Source organism: Pelodiscus sinensis, chromosome 4, assembly GCF_049634645.1.
Source record: "Pelodiscus sinensis isolate JC-2024 chromosome 4, ASM4963464v1, whole genome shotgun sequence".
Lineage (NCBI taxonomy): Eukaryota > Metazoa > Chordata > Testudines > Trionychidae > Pelodiscus > Pelodiscus sinensis.
The window spans coordinates 33,715,922-33,736,467 of NC_134714.1; the positions used below are offsets into that span (position 1 = coordinate 33,715,922).

General features: G+C 44.6%; 1 protein-coding gene across 3 annotated transcripts in view; it reads right to left on the minus strand.

The window, feature by feature from the left end:
- Nucleotides 1–20,546, minus strand: part of TTC8 (tetratricopeptide repeat domain 8) — an 81,888-nt gene that overhangs the window by 32,088 nt on the left and 29,254 nt on the right. For 2 of the 3 annotated variants that reach the window (XM_006122334.4, XM_006122333.4), the window contains 3 exons: nucleotides 20,023–20,182; nucleotides 19,273–19,362; nucleotides 6,152–6,196 (listed from right to left, as the gene is read on the minus strand). In XM_006122334.4, coding sequence (XP_006122396.2) covers nucleotides 6,152–6,196; nucleotides 19,273–19,362; nucleotides 20,023–20,182 — 295 coding nt within the window. The remainder of the gene's footprint in view (nucleotides 1–6,151; nucleotides 6,197–19,272; nucleotides 19,363–20,022; nucleotides 20,183–20,546) is intronic. The other variant, XM_075926735.1, reaches the window with a different exon arrangement.

A 20,546-nucleotide genomic window follows, 5' to 3' on the forward strand; every position in this document is an offset into this window, starting at 1 on the left:
TCTGGGCGTCCCATGCTGCATGGGGAGTGCGGGGCCCAAATGGCCGCTTGCGCCACTTGCTCCCCTGCGGTGGCCCAGCTGAGCAGCACAGAAGTCACCCAAGCGCCGCGAAGGGGGGTGGGGCGGTGACGTGCAGCGTGATAGCGGCTCCAGGCCCTGCCCCCTGGCCATGAACATCACCGCCCCGCCCCCCTTCGTCTCCCGCCATGGCACTCAGCTGACTTCTGCGCTGCTCAGCCAGGCCATCGCGTGGGAGCAAGTGGCGCAAGCGACTGTTTGGGCTCCACACCTCTCATGCAGCATGGGGAGTGCGGTGCCCAAATGGCCATTTGGGCTCTGCGGTCACCTGAGTGAGAGGCAGAAGAGAAAGAGAGATACAGAGAGAGAAGCAGGAAACAGAGAAGAGCTGATAGAGAGAGAGTGGGGGAGGCAGGAGGAGGAGGAGAGTGAGGGAGAGAGACGGAGCGAGAGACCTGAGGTGCAGCAGAGAAGACCGACGTGGAGGAGAGACCTTAAAATCCGTCTTATGACGGACTAATTGGCTAGTTTCAAAATAACACCCTAGTGTAGACCAAGCCTTATTGATTAATCATCTCCAAAGGAAATCAGAATGAATAACAATAACGGAGGAATAATTTCCACTGAGAAAAGGCATTCATTTTTCCTTACATAAAGTAAAGGGATACTGGATGCATTTTTTAAAAAGTATTAAATACCATATTAAAGAAATATTGTGCTTTACCTCATTCCTATCTCAAAAAGTGGTAGAGTTGGTGGATTTTTGATGCATTTACTATTGGTACAGATAGAATATGTTATATTGTGCATATTTGTCAAATATGCATACAATGTACAATGGTATTCCTTAATTGAAATTGATAAGAAACTCAACAGAACATAAAGGAGTGTCTGAGAACAAAATGGAGATGAAAAAATGATTAAAGCTCATTTATTAAAATTATATTACAGAAGAAAACAGCACATATCCCTCAAGAGGAGCAAAATAAAGCCAAGGAAGGTCCCCTTTCTCTACTAACACTTTTACATCTTTTTGTAAATAAACCCAGCACTGATGGGGTTAAGATGCCTCAGAAGAAGCCAATTAACCAAATAGGTTGCAGCTTGGGGAGAGCCAGAGACTGATAAAAGGCTGATTGATGATAAAACCCAGCTGGGCAAAGGCAGGCTGAGCTCATATAAAGCCAAGAAGTTTACAACAGAAAAGGGCTGTAGGGAGGGAGGGAGTGAACTCAGCTTGGCTGGAGGAGACCCAAGAAGGGGACCTTTCAGAAAGAGTTCACTCAGAGGAGTGGCAGAATGAAAGCCTATGGAATGCAAAGTAGGAAGAAGCCCAAGGAAATAGTATCAAAGGCAGAGATTGTGTAAAATTTAGCTGCTGATTACAGAGTAACTGGGCTAAAATCCAGAGTAGCAGGCAGGCCTGGGTTCTCCTACCAACTACTGAGAAGGCAGCATGGACTTGGAATTGGCACAAGGGACTGCCTGAAATAGCATCTTGACAGACTATCCAGAGGGATTTTGATACCCTGGAAAGAGAAAACTAAATAGTGACCTAGATAGAGGCAAAGTCATGAAGAGAGAACACCCTGAGACCTCGAAAGCAAGAGGGCCACAGGGCAAGTGAGCAAGAGCAGAAGGTGCTAGACTGGATAAGAACTGATCACCATGCCCAACCAGAAGAAGGTGCCCCAACAATGAATAAAACTCTGCCTTTACAACAAGGGACCCTGTGGTGGGAGGCAATGACTCAAAAATATTTGGGTATTAGGGTGGATAATCAGCTGAATATGAGTTCCCAGTGAGACACTGTAGTCAAAAGGGCTAATGTGGCTATTTGATGGACAAACAGAGGAATCTTGAGTAGTGAGGCTATATTAACTCTGTATTTGGCAACTACGTGATGGTTGCTGGAATACCGTGTCCAGTTCTGATGTCAACAATTCAAGATGTTGATGAATAGGAGGGGGTTCAGAGAAGGTTACAAGATTGTTGCTGTAAGGCTTGTTTGTAAGATCTGTAATCAGACACAAAGAGTTCAATCTGTCAGCTCAACAAACAGAAGTTTAAGGGATGACTTGATTATAATCTCTAGTTACCTACATAGAGAACATGTATTTGATAATGGGCTAGCTAAGTAACATGATCCAATCACTGGATCTGGAAGCTGGACAGATTCATACTAGAAATATGGTATAAATTTGTAACATAGTAATGAACTTTTGGAACAATTTAGTAAGGACCGTGGTGGACTCTCCATCATGGGTAATTTTAAAATCAAGGCCTTTTTCTGCCCTAGAAAATAAGCTCTAGGAATTATTTTGAGAAAGTTCTATGACCTGGGGTTTTTAAAAATAAGACTACATCTCAACATTCCCTTGTGGCCTTTCACTTAATTTATGAAATCTTGGAAGCCAACTGAAGTTTCAGATTTAGTTCAGCTGGTACCTGTAGACAAGATGCAGAGCAAGTCTGTTCTTTCCCTTTCCACATCCAGGAATAGGTCTGCAGTCCAGTTTTCCCTGACTTGAGTGTATAGCCAATTACAGGAAATGCTCCTCCTTGTCCATTGATGCTGAAAACTTGCTTGGACAGTGGCTCTTCAAGCTTGCTTGTTGTCTTCTTCTCCCACCCAGAGGATAGTGTCTTAGGTCTTGGAACCAATAGCCTCCACCCTTTTCAAAAAAGTCATCTTAGGCTGCCAGGATACCCCTGCCTTCCACTGCTGGATGACCAAGTGATAAAGAGTACCCAGCTCAAGGAGAGGCAGGTGGGTGACTGAGTGAGATGAACAGGTGAATAAGGGGTAAATTTATTTGATTGTAAGGAAAGAGTTGGATTCTTTGTTTGCGGATTTTTAACTGAGATGAATTAATGGGAGAACTTGGTAGGGTGTTTGAGAAGAAGGGAGAGACCATTAGGAGAGGGTGAAATGAAATATGAAGTAATAAAAGCATAAAGAGAAGGGAGATGGAAATGGAAGTGCATGAGAAGAAACACCGCAAATAAGAGGAAAAGAGGAGGAGCAAATGAAAGGAAGATAAAGAACAGAATATTAAACTGTTAAAATTTAGATATTTTAAAATATAGTACCACAAGTCCAACCACCACTGTAAACTGAGCCATAAAAGTATTTCATATGAGAGCTTAGAAAGTAAAGATACAACCAGTTACTGAGATATCTGTGTCAAAACTGAAATGTTCCTGGATCCTCTAGGGACTCCAAAATACTACTTCTACAAGATTTCTGAAATTTACTGGGCTACTCAGAACATATTGCCTGGGCTCTATGAAGCTGCCTATCCAGCTCTGGAGATTCTGCTGTTAATACCACTGAAACAGTTTACTGATATATTTTCACTTTCATTTGGTATTAATTTCATACCATGCCATGCAAGCCCTTTGTCACTGATGGACTAGAGTTCCTGTCAGCAAACAAGATTCGGTTTCATCATTGTTGGCATCATAAAAATCCCACTTCCTTCATGTCAAAGTAGATTAGAAGTAATTAACAGGTTACACATTCTGTTTCTTTCTTTCAGATGTTTACACTTGATGGTAATATTTTGGATACTAGTATACTGAAATTCAATCATGTCAACAGAGCCCTGTGCAATCAAACTGGCAGACAGCATATGACCGACATAATTTAGTGCCAGATTAAACAATTCATAGCATTTAATCTGAAAACAATTCTGATTTACATCAACACAAACCATGTGTTTTCTGATAATTATTACTTAGCTAGTTGAAAACAGCCAAAATAGCACCACAGAATTTAACTTTATCTTTAGTCCCTTGAATGCAGTCCCTGCTCAACACATCTTTAGGTGGTGCAGAAAACCAGTAAGTGCTTAGTGAGCCAAATAAAATTGATCTGAGTGTCTTGTGCTTGGGGTAAAAAATGTTTTACCAAATACCATCATGATGAATGTGCCAGAAATACTTTGTGTGTGGCGATAAGCTGTATGTTACTCATCCAATAAAACACACTTCACCTATGTGAGCTTGTAAGACAGGCTTGCATGTAACTTTTGAATAATTAAACAAAAGATATACACATTTAACTGAGACTGTTCAATACATTATAAAACTGTGGTTATGCCTACACTTGGATATAAAAGTGTGATTCACAGCACACACAGATTTGCTCAAGGTAGCTCTGCCAGTACTTTACCTGATTTTAAATTCAATCCGTTATTACTAATTACATTATTATTCCATAAACTATCCCAAACTATTCTCCCTCACTCGCAGTCTGCATCAACACTTCTTGGGTGGGTATATCTACACTAGCTTGAGCTAGTGCACTAAAAATAGAAGTGTAGTTGGGGTCACATGGAGAGTGCTGCTTGGGCTAGTTGCCTAAGTACATACTTAGGGACTCCAGGCAGGTATATAGTAGAGGCAGCTTGCCTGAGCTGCCCATTGTGCTATTATAGCTGCCAATTGTGCTACCTTAGCTATACTATTATTTTTAGTGTGCCAGCTCTGCTTGAAGTAGTGCAGGTAAATCTATACAATCCAGAAATCAAGTGCAGACTAAGAGAGGGAGAGAATTGTTTGGGACAGTATATGGGATAATGCTTTATTAGTAATAATGGATTGAATTTAACACCGGGTAAAGTACTGTACAAAGTTTATCCCAGTATTCAGTCTAACAAGCAAATCTATAGTTTCTGAGATATTCTACACAAGGAAAAGGTTAGAAGTGTCACCACTGATTATATTTAAAACAAGCCTGAATACACTGTATGGAACAAATTTTACACATAGGAGAATGAACTGTATGATATAACAGTCGGAGCCAGGGTACTTTTCACCACAGTGGAGCGTAAGTCTGCAGCAGTGTTAATTAATGCAGTAATGCTGATGTATCAAGCATTCATATATTTCCATGAGGGATCCCTCCCACAGCAACCAACTATGATACTATGGTTAAGAATACTAACTGAAGTACAGTTTGTCAGTGATTGTTTGGACTAGCTCTATGGGCTTTAGCAATTTCAATCATGTTTGGGCACTACCATTCAGAATCTTCTTTCCCTACCCTGGGTATGCCAGAGGAGGGGATAGGGAGAAGCTTGTGGAGTTTCTTGTTTCCCAAGGCCCCAAATGCTCTGTATTTTCCAGGCCACCTACATACCCACAGCATGCTTCTAGCTCCTGCCACACCATGAGTGCAAAACAAACTCTAGCTCTGGTTCACTCACCCCAACACTTGGATGGTTCTATACAACCAGGGGAGCACACACTAACCAATTAATTCCTCTTTATGGAGAAAAATGCAGATTAAAAAACAGCTGCAAGCAGGCCCCAGCAGGTACGGGAGACAAGACTAGGGTTGCCAGGTATCCAGTTTTGAACCTGACAGTCCAGTACTTGAGCTTTCTGTTCAGGAAACAAATTGAGAAAATACAAATGTCCGGTATTTTCTAAATAAGATGTAATGCAGATTGTGATGTAATGTGAAGTGTGTCCAGTATTTTTGTTGAAACCATCTGGCAACCCTAGAAAAGACAATATGTTGCATTTGGCTGCAGTAAAATGGTGAATCCTACAGCTCCCCTGCCAAAACAAACAAACAAACAAACAACAACAACAAAAGCTGAATTCAGTGGTATCTTTGGGGCGGGGAAAGAGGTATGTGGAATGACTTTCTGTAGCAATAAAATTCAAACAGCCTTGGCCCTGTCAGGGAAATTTTTTCATACTTTCTGTTGAATCAGACAGGTATGGGTTTGCACTTGGCTCACATGGAGGTAGGTTATCTTTACAATCTAATGTAGGGATAGAAACTTCATTTTTATCATTGATGAAAGTTGAGATTGTGGAGTGCAATTTTATGGCAAGGGACAGTGCTGCACCAAATTCTGTAGAGGGGTCCTGCTCATAGGTATCCTCCATCTTACTTCTATGATGTTCCTATGCTATTTTTACTTTTGAAAATAAACGCATTTAAAATTTTAGTGCTTATGACTTTTTCATGCTTGTAACAAGAATTTTCTTAAACATGCAATTTTTCTATCCTAAGAACTGAAGTAATACTAGAAGCCTTAGTTCATCTGAAACCTGACAGACATGACAGAATAAGACTTAGTACAAATACAATGTATTTATATGAATTACTTACATTCTTAACGTCATTTTCATGATGAAAAATATATTCGAACAATGCCTATTAAAAGAACATTTTAAGACATTATCATGTGTGAAAAAAATAAACATTTTGAATTCTCAAAATATAGTAACCACCAATTACTACTCTAAAATAGCCAACACAGTTACACATAATTTACAGAAACATTAAACGGACTTATGAGTTAGATGGCCGAAAGGTGTAGAGAGACAAGATCCCATTATGCTTGTTGTTGTTTGACTTCAAAAAAGCCTTTGATTCAGAGGAACAAAATGCAACTTTAAATGCTCTCCTTTCTCAGGGCATCTCTCCTGTGTATGTGAGAAACATATAACATTCCTTGATGGACACAACTACAGAAATCACGCTTTTTGATGATCCCTTGATCATTAAAGTTAAGCGAGGTGTAAAGCAGGGGGATGTTTGTTCACTGAAGTTGTTTGCCAGCATCTTAGAAGACACCCTGTGGAAGACTGATGTTAAAGATGAATTTATGATTGATGGCGAGGTTCTTCAGATGCTCCTTTTTGCAGATGACATTGTTCTAATTGCGTTGAAACCTGAAACACTGCAAAGTCTCCTCATTGAAATTGGAAAGAATGCAAAGGAGATTGGCCTGACCATCCACACTGGAAAAATCAAGTGGATGAAAAACACATATCATTCAGAGTACGTCATGCAGCTGGATGGACAGTCTGTCGAGCTGGTGGATCAATATGTATATCTTGGACAAGTGTTGCAGTTGGACAACGAATTGGTCCCGGAGTTGAGCAGGAGGAGGAGGTCAGGTTGGATTGCCTTTCAGAGTCTGCACAGTGTTTTTGTTGAGCCCAAACTTTCCACCATGGCGAAAGCCCATCTCCTTAACACCAGTATCCTTCCAGTAGTGCTGTATGGCTGCAAAACTGGAACACGGTGCTTACAGAAGAATTAAAGCTGCAAACCATCCAAAGAGCAATGGAAAGATGCATGGTTGGTGTAAGAAGGCTGCAGCATGTTACTATTGATGATTTGAATGCAAGAAACTGTGTCAATAATATCATCCAAGTTATGTACAGTCACAAAAGGATATGGACTGGCCATGTAGTGAGACTGAGGGCATGTCTAAACTACATTCCTCTTTTGAAAGAGGGATGTAAATTAGATCAAAATTGCAAATGAAGCCAGGATTTGAATTTCCCATGCTTCATTAGAATAATGGCAGCTGCACATTATTTCAAAAAAAGATTGAGGATGACACTAAGATAGGGAGAGAGGTAGATATGTTGGAGGGCAGGGATAGGGTCCAGAGTGATCTAGATAGATTAGAGGTTTGGGCCAAAAGAAATCTGATGAGGTTCCAGAAGACAAGTGTAGCATCCTGCATTTGGGACAGAACAATCTCAAGCATTGTTACAGGCTGGGGACTGAATGACTAAGCAGCAGTTTGGCAGAAAAGGACCTGGGGATTACAGTGGATGAGAAGCTGGATATGGGTCAACAGTGTGCCCTTGTAGCCAAGAAGGTGAATGGAATATTAGGTTGCATCAGGAGGAGCACTGCCAGCAGATCTAGAGAAGTGATTATTCTCCTTTATTCGGCTCTGGAGAGGCCACATCTGGAGTATTGCGTCCTGTTCTGGGCCTGCCACTAGAGAAAGGATGTGGACACATTAGAGAGGGTCCAGTGGAGAGCAACCAAAATGATTAGGGGGCTGGTCACATGACCTGTGAGGAGAGGCTGAGGGATTTGGGTTTATTTAGTCTGCAGAAGAGAAGAGTGAGGGGTGATTTGATAGCAGCCTTCAACTTCCTTAAGGGAGGTTCAAAGAGGATGGAGAGAGGCTGTTCTCAGTAGTGACAGATGACAAAACGAGGAGCTATGGTCTCAAGTTACAGTGCGGGAGGTCTAGGTTTGATAGTAGGAAAAACTATTTCACTAGGGCCGTGTCCAGACTCAGGGGTTTTTTCGGGAAAAGTAGCCTTTTCCCGAAAAAACTTCCCCTGCGTCCAGACTCAAGCCGCGTTCTTTCGAAATTATTTCGAAAGAATGCGGCTTTTCTTTCGATGGCGGTAAACCTCGTTTCACGAGGAAGAATGCCTTCCTTCGAAAGTTCCTCTTTCGAAGGAAGGCGTTCTTCAATGTAAAGAGGCCGTCTTCGAAAGAGAGCATCCAGACTCGCTGGGTGCTCTCTTTCGAAAAAGCGGATTTTTCTTTCGAAAGATCTGTGTGCAGTCTAGACGCGATCTTTTGAAAGATGCTCTTTCGAAAGATGCTTTCGAAAGAGCATCTTTCGAAAGAAGCCTGCAGTCTAGACATAGCCTAGGAGCGTGGTGAAGTACTGGAATGGGTTACTTAGGGAGGTGGTGTAATCTCCATCCCTAAAGGTTTTTAAGTCTTGGCTTGACAAAGCCCTGTCTGGGTTGATTTAATTGGGATTGGTCCTGCTTTGGGCAGGGGGCAGGACTTGATGACCTCCTGACGTATCTTCCAGCCCTATGATTCTATGGTTGGGGGCAGAAGAGAGCTTGAGGTAAGGGATTTGAGTGCAGGAGTGGGTATGGAATCTAAGAGGGAATTTGAGTGAAGGAGGGCTTGCGATCTGGGGTAGAGGAATGGGATTCAGAGTCAGGGAGGGGGCATGGGTTCAGGAAAGGATTCTGGCCTGGAGGAGGAGTGTATGAGGGGGTGCAGAATCTGGGAGAGAGTTGACCTGGGAGGAGGGGGAAAAGAGGTAGAGAGGGTTTGGGTGGTGGGCTGGGGCAGATAGGGGGGTTCCAGAGGTATATTCTGGCTGGGAAGTGCTTATCTAGGCAGCTCCCAGCCAGCAGCCCTGCAGGAACTTGAGTTGCAGTCACCGGCTGTTCCATGTGATTCTGTAATGGGCAGGGGGGAGGGAGAGAGGAAGGCTTCACATGTTGCCCCTGCCCCTAGCAAAATTTCCCAGCTCCTATTGGTCGGAAACTGGCCAATAGGAGCTGAGAGATTTTGCTGGGGGGCAGGGACAGCACGTGAAGCCTCCCTCCTTCCACCCCAGAGTCCAGAGCATAGAGCAGCAAGCCTTTAAAGCGGCTCCAACTGCTCACTGTTTGGATCCAGTGACTTGGCAGACCAGATACAGCCTACTGTCTATCTCTTGCATTTCCACAGAAAGGTAATTAAGAGTAAACAAGATAAGAGATATACAAATTAATGGTACTGAATAGATAGATAAGTTACTATTTATCTCCTCTCATAACACAAAACAAGGAATCGTTCAATGAAAGTGAGAAGGAGCAAAGCTAAAACTGAAAAATAAAAATTTTCTTATATGATTTGCCTGTAAGATTGTGATATTGCCTGTGATACTGCCTGCCAAAAACTTAACAGGATTAAATAAGATTGGACATGTATATAGATAAGAATATTTATAGTTACAATAGCAAATCTTTATTTAAAACAAGTTTTGAAAGATATTATAAATCTTCCTGCTTTAGGACATAAATCAACCTCTAGGTACTGAAAATTAGAAAGAAACCTTTCCTTGTAGACAGTTAAGGAATACTCTGCCTTCTATATGTTTTCCTGCACCTTACTCAGTAATAACTGTTGCTGGCCACTGTTTGGAGACAGGAGACAGTATTAGATGGACCATATGGTTGAGCATGGCTATTCTCAGGGCTCGCTAGCCGCGCTGTCCGATGACAGCGGCTCTTCTGGGTTGCAATCTACTCACCACGGGCGAGTAGATTGCATTATTTGTCGAGCCCTGGCTAGTCTTATATTCTAAAACATATAGGAAGACATGGCCATGCCATGAAGTTTATAGTTTAAACTGACAAGTTTCAAAAGTGTATTTGTGTTAATCTGTTTCAGAAAAACAGTCTGGCACATGAAAGCTTATGCCCAAACAAATGTATTAGTCTTTAAGGTGCCACAGAACTACTCGTTTGTAATTTAAAGTGATTTTCACCAATGAAGGAGAGAAGGGGAAATATTAGAAAGGGCAAGGTTAAGGTCACATGGTTATACATGTACGTAATGACTGAGATTTATCATCTGTTTGCACACTGGAGAGTTGACAGCTCAAAGTTTTACAACTTTAAGCTACAATCCTTAACATAAAATAAAATGAGGATCTTAAACTTCATCATGCTTTTGGCTTTAATGTCAATGCTGCTTTCTCCCTTTAAAAAATTGCAAATCTTTAAAGCAGCACATTTTAACTCGAGTTTTTTTTCTATGACAAATATGAATGTCATATTATTAGTTTTCTAACACTAACAATTATACTGTGGATGTGTCTAGTAAGATTCATTAGCCTAAGCTTCTTCTGAACTGAAAAAGATGATTCACTTCAGACTTTGAAAACAATGCAAATATTTTAAAATGCTGTTTAAAAAAATGTTTGCATGTGGATCACAAACTACATATGTAATGCTGTTGCAGAAAAAGAAAACATAATTCTGGAATGTACAACTGATCCTCTTTGGTGCCAGATCATGGATGTTTCCAGACCAGAGAGCCCTAGCAGCTGCTAGTGGGGACTGGCTAGGAGTCCAGTGGCAGAAAGGCTGGCAGTCAGGGGCCAGCTGGGAGCGGAGCTGGTCCAGCGGCTGGCATCCGGGGGAGGGGCTGGGCCAGTATCCGGGAGCCTGTCCAGAGCCAGGAGCAAAGCTGGGCTGGGAGCAGAGCTGAGCTGGTAGCTGAGAGTGGAGCTTGGTGGCTGGGCCGACTGCAAGGTCGGCAGCTGGGAAGGAAACCTGAAAACTGGGGCCAATGGCAAGGGGGGGGGGGAGCAGCATCTGGAGGCTGGCTGCCTCCTTTGAGAGCCCCAAGGCTGGCTGCAGGGGGCTAGCAATGACCTTGTTCAGGACCAGTCAGATCCCAAGGTTGCCAGACCAGGGAGATCCAATTGTATTAGGAGTGTTGTAAGCAAGACACGTGTAATTCTTCCTTTCTACTCAGCACTGAAAAGGCCTTCAATGACGTATTGTGTCCAGTTCTGGATACAACACTTAAGGAAAGATGTAGACAAATGGGAGAAAGTCTAGAGAAGAGCAACAAAAAATATCAACAAAAGTCTAGAAAACATGATCTGTGAGAAAATACTGAAAAACTAGGTGTGTTTCTCCTGGATAAGAGAAGACTGAAGGGGGATGTGATAGGCTCACGGAAGCCTGCACTGAGGCCAGTGCGTCTCTGGCCACGGTCCTGGTGGGGGCACCGAATGGCGCAGGGAGGAGGAAGGCGCAGTGGCAGCATGAGGAGGTGCCGAGACGCATTGACCGATAGTGGCCACATTCAAAAGAGTCTCGACCGCTGCCGAGAGGGGCAACGACCACATACTACTCCTACTACTGCTGTCCTGAGAATCCAAGGTTTTAGCACAATGGCAGGGACCTTATGAAATAATTCAGAAAGTGGGGGAGGTGGATTACAAAGTACATCGTTCGGGGTGGAGGAAGGACACCCAGATTTTTCATGTTAATTTACTGAAGAAATAATGATAGCCTCCCCTCCCCGTTTGGAAGACGAACTGGGCCCCTGGGGCGGAGACTGCCTGGCGAGAGATGAAGCCACCTGGGGAGAAGATCTGATATCAGCAACTCAAAGACCTCCTACAGCGGTACGAATGAGTCCTCACCGTGATACTGGGCCGTACATCTTTGGGATGTCACAGGATAGTTACAGAAGCAGGAAAGAAAGTGCGAGAACCCCTCCAAACCCTACCCCGCAAAGTCTGGAATATGGTTTGAGAAGAGGCCCACCTGATGAGACAGTGGGGTATCATCGAGGAGTCCCACAGTGAATGGCGGAGCCCCACTGTATTGGTCCCGAAACCAGTCGGTACAGTCTGATTTTGTATCGACTTCCAACGTGTCAACACCATTTCCCGCTTCGATGCCTACCCGATGCCCCAAGTGGACGAACTACTGTAACGGTTGGGACATGCCCGATATATATCAACTCTCAATTTGACGAAGGGGTATTTGCAGATTCCCCTGGAGCCAGAAGCCAAAGAGAAAACCGCTTTTTCTACCCCATTTGGACTCTTCCAGTTTATAACGATGCCATTCGGCCTCCACGGGGTGGCTGCAACATTCCAGCATGATGGATGAACTATTAGCACTATACAGAGGGTACGCAGCCGCCTATATCACAACTTCATTATATACAGTACTACCTGGGATGACTATCTCCAGCACTTAGAAGCCGTGCTAGCCGCTCTGGGGAGGGCGGGGTTGACTGCGAATCCAAACAAATGTCATGTCGCCAAGAAAAAAATTTCTTACCTGGGATACATGGTAGGTGGAAGAAGACTCAAGCCCCTTGTGGGCAAAGTTCAGGCCCTAGGAAACTACCTGGCCCCTAAGACAGAGAGACAAGTAAGGCAATTTTTGGGACTAGCCAGGTATTATAGGAGGTTCGTCCCAGGGCTTGCAACCAGAGCTACACCCTTGATAGAATTGACAAGAAACACAAAACCTTCAAAGGTACGGTAGACCCCCCAGGCTGAGCAAGCCTTCAAGTCCCTGAAGGAACAGCTGACAAGGGCCCCAGTACTAATCTAACCAGATTTTGAAAAACCTTTCTCTTTGTATACAGATGCCCCGGAAGTCAGACTAGAGTCAGTCCTGGCCCAAGAGTAGCAAGGGGAGGAATACCCCATATTGTACGCCAGCCGCAAGCTCCTGCCCCGGGAGCAGAACTATGCTACTATTGAGAAAGAGGCACTAGCAGTAAAGTGGGCGGTTGAATTGCTACGGTATTATCTGTGGGACAATAAATTCCACTTGATCATGCCCCTTTGGTGTGGTTACAGTCTATGAAAGAGACGAACCCACGCATTATGTGGTGGTACCTGGCATTGCAGCCATATTGCTTTGAAATAGTCCACCACCTAAGGAATAGACACCAAAATGCAGACTTCTTTTTGAGAGTAAACAAACGGGAGAAAGAGGCGGGACCTGAGCACCTAAGGGGGGAGGTGTGTGACGGGCTCACAGAAGCCTGAACTGAGGCCAGTGCATCTCCGGCCACGGTCCCGGCAGGGGGGGCCAAATGGCGCGGGGAGGAGGAAGGTGCGGCAGCAGCTGAAGCCAGACTGCCTGTTTGCAGCCCTGGTGCAAGGGGGCGAGGGATGGTCTGGAGGGCAGGACGCAGGCAGACACTGGAACATCGGTGGGGCAGGGCGCTGTGATGGCCACATTCAAAAGAGCCCTGACAGCTGCCAAGAGGGGAGGCAACTACAGGGTAAGGAGATGCCAGGGAGAGCAGGAAGCGGCCCCACCTCCCGGAGACGAAGGAAACGGCCACAGGCCGCCTAAGGACTGCCCCTCAGTGGAAGAACTTGGACGCTCAACAGAGGTGGTGGGTCCCCTGGGCGGAACACGGGGGACAAGGACAAAGGGGGGGACAGGAAGCAGCCCAAGGCAGGGCAGTATTGGTGCCCGTGGGCTGACAAGTTTCGGGAAAATGCCCCGTCAGCCGAGTAAGGGCAAACTGGTCCTTGCTCTTTAGGTCCCTGGGCTGGGACCCGGTGAAGAGGGAGGGTCTACGTCCCCCTTTCACTCCTAGGAGCGGCGAACAAACCAAGCCCCAAACCGACTTGCGGTACCTGGCCGGGCCGAGAAACCTTTGCAATACGGTGAAACCACTGACTTATGGGTATTTGGGTGGGACACTGAGACGGGCAGAGGACACAGAGCCCACCCGGACCTAGGGGAAGGGCCCTGGTCGGACAAACTGCCACAGGGGACGTAACTGTGTTCTGTACGTAAAAGGTCGTGTAAAAGAGAAGGGTGATAAACTGTTCTTCTTGACCACTGAGAATAGGACAAGGAGTAATGGTCTTAAAGATTAGATATTAGGAAAAAACTGCTTAACTAAGAGTATTTAATTAATCACTGAACAATTTTTCTCAGGGAAGGTGGGGTATGTAAAATCTCAGTCACTGTAGGCTTTAAAGAACAGGTTAGTCACACACTGGCCAGGAGTAGTCTAGACAATATTTAATGTTGCCTCAGTGAAGGCACTGAAATAGAGGACTTGTTGAGATCCCTTCCAGTCCTATGATTCTATGGAAGCTATTACTGCAAGTGAAAGTGTATACCTGAAATATGAGTATGCAGGAAGCAACCTAGCTATCCATCTCCATGTACAATTTCTGAACCTGCACACTTAGTTGCAGTAAACACTCATTTGCATAAAGAACACAATCAGATTGATTAAAATGTTTGTCACGTCATTTTAATGAAGTTTTTGTTTAAGTGTCTTAAACTTAGAAGAAAAGGGGATTAAGAATCCAGGAGAAATCCTTACCTACCAAAGCATCAGGACCTGCCCACATATACCCATTTAAGACATTTAACAAAGAGAAGTTTGGTTTTGTATAATAATGTACCAACAAGCGTATACTATTTACGGTCCTAGAGAGGCTGATTGCCATTAATAGATTCAAAGGCAGATGTGCAATGATCACCATTGCATTTCTCAAAAAAGGCACTTCCACCTCTAGGTCACTAGTCAAATACACAGATTCTCTTTTGACCTGAGCTGTATGAGACAGCCTTTCAGTGGTCTATGCAAAGTGAACTGTTAGAATCATTCTACTTTCTTCACATAAAGACACTACCAATACAAATGACTCAGTTGAGAGGTCATCTAATGATAAAACATGAAAAAAAATCACCTTTAAGTTAGATTTGTTACAGGTGGCAAAGTGATATTTGTCCTGTTGTTAGAGGACATCAGTTTCTCTGGCTGTCAATCATGAGAACTAAACTGACTAACAAATAAATTATGAGCACTACTGCTAGTGGAAAATAGGCCTAATATGACGGAAGTAAGGAAGTAAGTCATGCTTTGAAAGCAGAGGAAAAAAATCCATACACTTTAAACCTTTTTTTCCCGATCAATAGTGTAGATTTGTATTCCTGCTCCAAATTCATCCACAAACTTCTCTTCTTGGAGACTGAACAAGGTATTTTATTGCCTTCTGTCCATCTTGCACGTATGTTCAAGATCCATTAGCTGATGAAATATTTATTGAAAGTACCTTCATGTTGACATCATCATCGTGACATATTCAATGTCTCCTTTTAAACTTAGATTCAATATTACCTCTTCACAAAGATTTTCCAGTCTGAACAGAATGCTAATATTTGTGGACCAAGCATATATACACCTTTAAATAACAATTGTTTAAACTGAAAAAATGTTAAGTTTTCTCACTTTAAGATTACAAATTGATTAATTTAATGTTTTCTTTATGATAGGATAAAATGAGTATGTGGACTGTAATTATTCCCATTTAATTTTTTCAAGAAAGAGACCTAATAGAAGAAACAGAATTATAAAAATATACTTAAAGTGCATATACCACTATGGTCTCAATTCCAAAGTATCTATTTTTAGTCTGGTAGCCTACGCAGAAGATAGCATTGGCTTTACTATGTTAGGCTGGTGCCCACATACAAAAATGTATGCAGCTTGAATCAGAAGAGGGGAGGGGATGAACTTATGTAAATGAATTGCCAATATCCTATCCTGGACCCATTTATTTCCTCTTACTGGGGTTGACAGCCTATTGGACTTTCTTAATCTTTGATCCTGAAAGGGACAGAGAAATAACCAAGAAGAATATACTGGTGAGAGGTCTTCCAGCTCCATTAACAGGGCCATAGTAGGGGAAAGACCTAATGTTTTTCAGAAGTCCAGAGGACCTTCCCTCCTTATGATTACAATTTCTTCAGATATGATTTGAGGGAGAAACAGGTGAGGCTTTAATTTAAACAGCCTTTGTTAGTTTTCCTGACAGACACAAAGGTATGAGAGTACAGGCAGTCCCCGGGTTACGTACAAGATAGGGACTGTAGGTTTGTTCTTAAGTTGAATCTGTATGTAAGTCGGAACTGGCGTCCAGATTCAGCCGCTGCTGAAACTGATCAGTTTCAACAGTGGCTGAATCTGGACGCCAGTTCTGACTTACATACAGATTCAACTTAAGAACCCCAGGCATCCCCAAGTCAGCTGCTGCTGAAACTGATCAGCGGCTGATTCCAGGAAGCCCGGGGCAGGGGCTTCCTGTAGTCAGCCACTGGTCATTTTCAGCAGCTGCTGACTTGGGGACACCTGGGGCAGAGCAGCTGGGGTGCTGCTGGGTTTGTCCAGTGGCGCCCAGAGCGGTGCTACGGGACCAACCGGCAGCGCCCCAGCTGCTGTACCACAGGCGTCCGGAGCAAAGCTGCGGAGCACGGGGGCAGCGGGACAGCCCAGACGCGCCGTGGCTATCCTGCTGCCCTCGGGCTCCGTGGCTTTGCTCTGCTTTGCTCCCCGTCCCCCAGGTCTGCAGACCAGGGGGAGGGGGAGCAGAGCAGAGCACAGCAGAGCGGCGGAACGCGCGGCCAGCTGACAACCCAGACGCGTCTGGGCTGTCAGCTGGCCGCGTGCTCCGCTCTGCTCCCCCTCCCCCTGGTCTGCAGACCAGGGGTAGAGGGAGGGGGAGGGGGAGCAGAGCGGAGCAGAGCAGAGCGGAGCAGAGCAGAGCAGAGCGGCGGAACGCGCGGCCAGCTGACAGCCCAGACGCGTCTGGGCTGTCAGCTGGCCGCGCGTTCCGCCGCTTTGCTTCCTCTCCCTGGTCTGCTGGAGACCAGGGAGAGGAAGTGCCCCGTTCGTAACTGCAGATCCGACGTAAGTCGGATCCACGTAACTCGGGGACTGCCTGTACAATGTCTTTGCTCCTCCAGAGACTTTTTTAAAAAGAAAAATATACAAACAAATAAATAAACAAACAAAAGCTTCCACATCTAAATGAGATGGGGGAAATAGATGACCCCATATTAGGACAACTGTGGTTCCAAATATTTCTGCTGGACACTTCATTTCTGCAATTATAAGAGAAGCCTATTACCCAAGGGGCAATGTACCACAGTATTGGGTATTTGAGGATTGTAGCAGTGAGGAATACCTACAGGTTGAATCCTCTCTAATCCGACACTCTTGGGACCTGATCAATGCCAAAACAGAGAATTTGCCAAACAATGAGAGGTCAATATTGTCTAACAGCATTACCAATACTTCTACTTCTTCATGGGCTCTTAGAAGTCATTTGGGATAAATGAGAGCTAAGTAACAGCACAGAACATGGAGCCAGGACTGGTGGCTGTAAACAAACTTTAAGGGACCACAGGAAACTTTGCCACAACCATGGTAAGTGGATATCTGACTAACTAAAATCACGCTGAACCACGGAGGTTGGACTAGAGGGGTTCAATCTCTACTACAATGTGTTATGATTGCTAACAAGAGAGCAGCTCTTTCTCTGAGTAGCAAGAAGCTTCTTCAGCTGCTGAACCTTGAAAGATAGTTCAGCAGTTGTGGAGGAAATATTAGGTTGGAAAGGGTTCTAAGGGTACGTCTACACTACAACGTTAATTCGAACTAACTTAGTTCAAATTAGTTAATTAGAACTAAGCTAATTCGAACTAACGGATCTAGACTAAAAAACTAGTTCGAATTAGCGTTTTGCTAATTCGAACTAGCATGTCCACATTAAGTGGACCCTGAACCAGGCTTAAGGATGGCCGGAAGCAGTGCCAGCAGGGCATCAGAGGAGGACTTAGAGCGTGGAGATGCTGTCTCAGGCTAGCCGAGGGCTGTGCTTAAAGGGTCCCGACCCCCACCCCGGACAGACAGTTCTCAGGGGTGCCCCGCTTGCAAAGTAGTCCTGGCTTGGAGTGCCCGGACTACCCACACTGAGCACATCACAGCACTCGGCCATCAGACCGGCTGCACTTGCTGCAGGCTGCCATCTGGGGAGAGGGGGCAATTGGGGGGCTGCAAGAGAGGTTCCACCCCAAAAGCCCACAGAGCCAGCCCAGTCCTCCCCATCGGGGGCTCGTGCCCCATTCCTCCCTCACCTCCTTCCACTTACCCTTCCCTAGCCCCTCTTCTTGATGTACAAAATAAAGATAACGTGTCTTCCAAAATGGAATCTGTCTTTATTGAACAAAACTGGGGGAGACTGGGAAAAGGAGGTGGGAGAGGGGAAGAGAGAGGCTGGGAGAGGGGAGGGCAACTAAAATGATCAGGGGTTGGGAACAGGTCCCATATGAAGAGAGGCTAAAGAGACTGGGACTTTTCAGCTTAGAAAAGAGGAGACGGAGGGGGGACAGGATAGAGGTCTCTAAAAGCAGGAGCTGGGTGGAGAGGGTGCATCCAGAAAAGTTCTTCATTAGTTCCCATAAAGAAGGACTAGAGGACACCAAAGGAAAGGAATGGGTAGCAGGCTTCAAACTAGTAACAGAAAGTTGTTCTTCACAAAGCAAAGAGTCAACCTGTGGAACTCCTTGCTGCAGGAGGCTGTGAAGGCTAGAACTAGAACAGAGTTTAAAGGGAGGTGAGATCAAGTCATGGAGATTGGGTCCATGGAGTGCTATTAGCCAGGGGGTAGGAGTGGTGTCCCTGCCCAAGGTTTGTGGAAGGCTGGAGAGGGATGGCACGAGACAAATGGCTTGGTCTCTGTCTTTGGTCCATCCCCTACAGGGTCCCTAGGGTTGGCCGCTGTCGGCAGACAGGCTACTGGGCTAGATGGACCTTTGGTCTTTCCTGTGCTTAGTGCGGAGATCGTGGACAAGGCAAGCTCCTGGGAGCCGCCAGTCTGGTCCCGGGAAGAAGGGGAGGGCTGGGGGGCATCGGGTGGGTGGCTCGATCCGTGCGAGGTGCAGGGTCTGCTGGCTGGGTGCTGGCAGGCTTGCACCTGGCACTGGCACCGTAACCAGCCCGTGCCCCTTTAAGGGGGCCGGGAGGGGGGCAGACGAGTTTCCCTGATGTTGGCCAGAGTGGCCACCAGGGAAACCTGGGGAGGGCTAGCCTCCCACTAGTTCGAAATAAGGGGCTACACAGCCCTTAATTCGAACTAGTAAATTCGAACTAGGCTTAATCCTCGTGAAATGAGGATTACCTAGTTCGAACTAAGCGCTCCATTAGTTCGAATTAAATTCGAACTAACGGAGCGCTAGTGTAGCGCCTTTGAAAGTTAGTTCGAACTAACTTTGTAGTGTAGCCATACCCTCAGGTATTTAGGAGAGACTAAAGAAATTAACAACTGAAAATATATTTATAACAAAACATTGACCAAAATAGTTACATACCTTTGCTAACTTTGGTTTTTGAGCATATTTTGCTAAATTCAATCTGGACAAATTTATGAAAGGACCCTCTGGATTTGTGAGCATAGAGGCCTGGAAAAAAAAGTGTTAAACAGAATGAATCCAGACTGGGGGGAGGGCGAGAACCTTCAATGGAAAAAACATGAATTAAACTGCGGGAGAGAATGTGAATTTTAAAAAGGCTCTCTCCCTCCCCCCTCAAGACTGGGGAAATATTGCTTATATGCATATATAGTTGGATTTCAACAATAATTTTTGCTTACATAAAACCCTAATTTAAATTATGCCTTCAAGCCAGACACACTATTGGTGGTTTCTGTAACACAATACAAATTAGTCAGACTTAATCTTGGTAACTCACTGGTGATGAGAGAGAAACTATTGCTCTTAAACAGTTAAAAAAAATTGAAAACTTGGAGAGAGCCCCATCATGCTTCTGTTTAAGTTACCAGTTTTCTTCATGGACTTCACTGAGTGAAAATCAGGACTGCAAAATTTTTCCTTTTGTGAAATTTTCTGTTTACATATATTTTATGCATATTTAAACACAGGGGAATTAAAAAGTAAGGGTTGATAGCTCAAATTATAGGACAACATTTTATTCAAATTATTTTTAAAATATAAAGTGTGGCTAACTTCCCCACGTTTGATTTTTTTCTTCTTTTTTAAGCTCAACTACAATATCATAGAAGGGAAAGCCATCTTTGACAGTAAAAAAGCCAAGCCACTTACCGTTCCTAGTCTTACATATCTTCCAGAAGCACTAGTAATTGGGCGAGCGGTATGAGCAGTTCTAGGAGTTCTTATAGCCTGTTCCATAGTGCCTGGTCGTCCACTTTGTGTGCTTGGTCGCACAAACCCTGTAATAGGTCTTCCTGACTGAGTCACTGGCCTAAATTAAATAAATGTTAAAAAGAAGATGAGGGCAACGTGTTCATAGAATCAGAGAAATGTAGAGCTGAAAGGGACCTCAAGAGCTCTTCTACTCTAGCCCGTCTGAGCTGAGGTTCTCTGGGCTGAGGAAGGACCAAGTGAACTTTGACTATCTCTGACAAGTCTCTGTGATCTGCCATTTCCCACAGCTCCCATTGGCAGGAAAAGGCCAACTGCAGCCACTGGGAACTGCAAAGGCTTGTGCCTATGGATCATCAATGTCAGCAAAATATCTTGCAACCTGCTAGCAGATTACCCTAGTGGGCTGCAGGTTGCTCACCACTGGCCTAACCTATTCTTAATAATTTGCAAAGATAGGGATT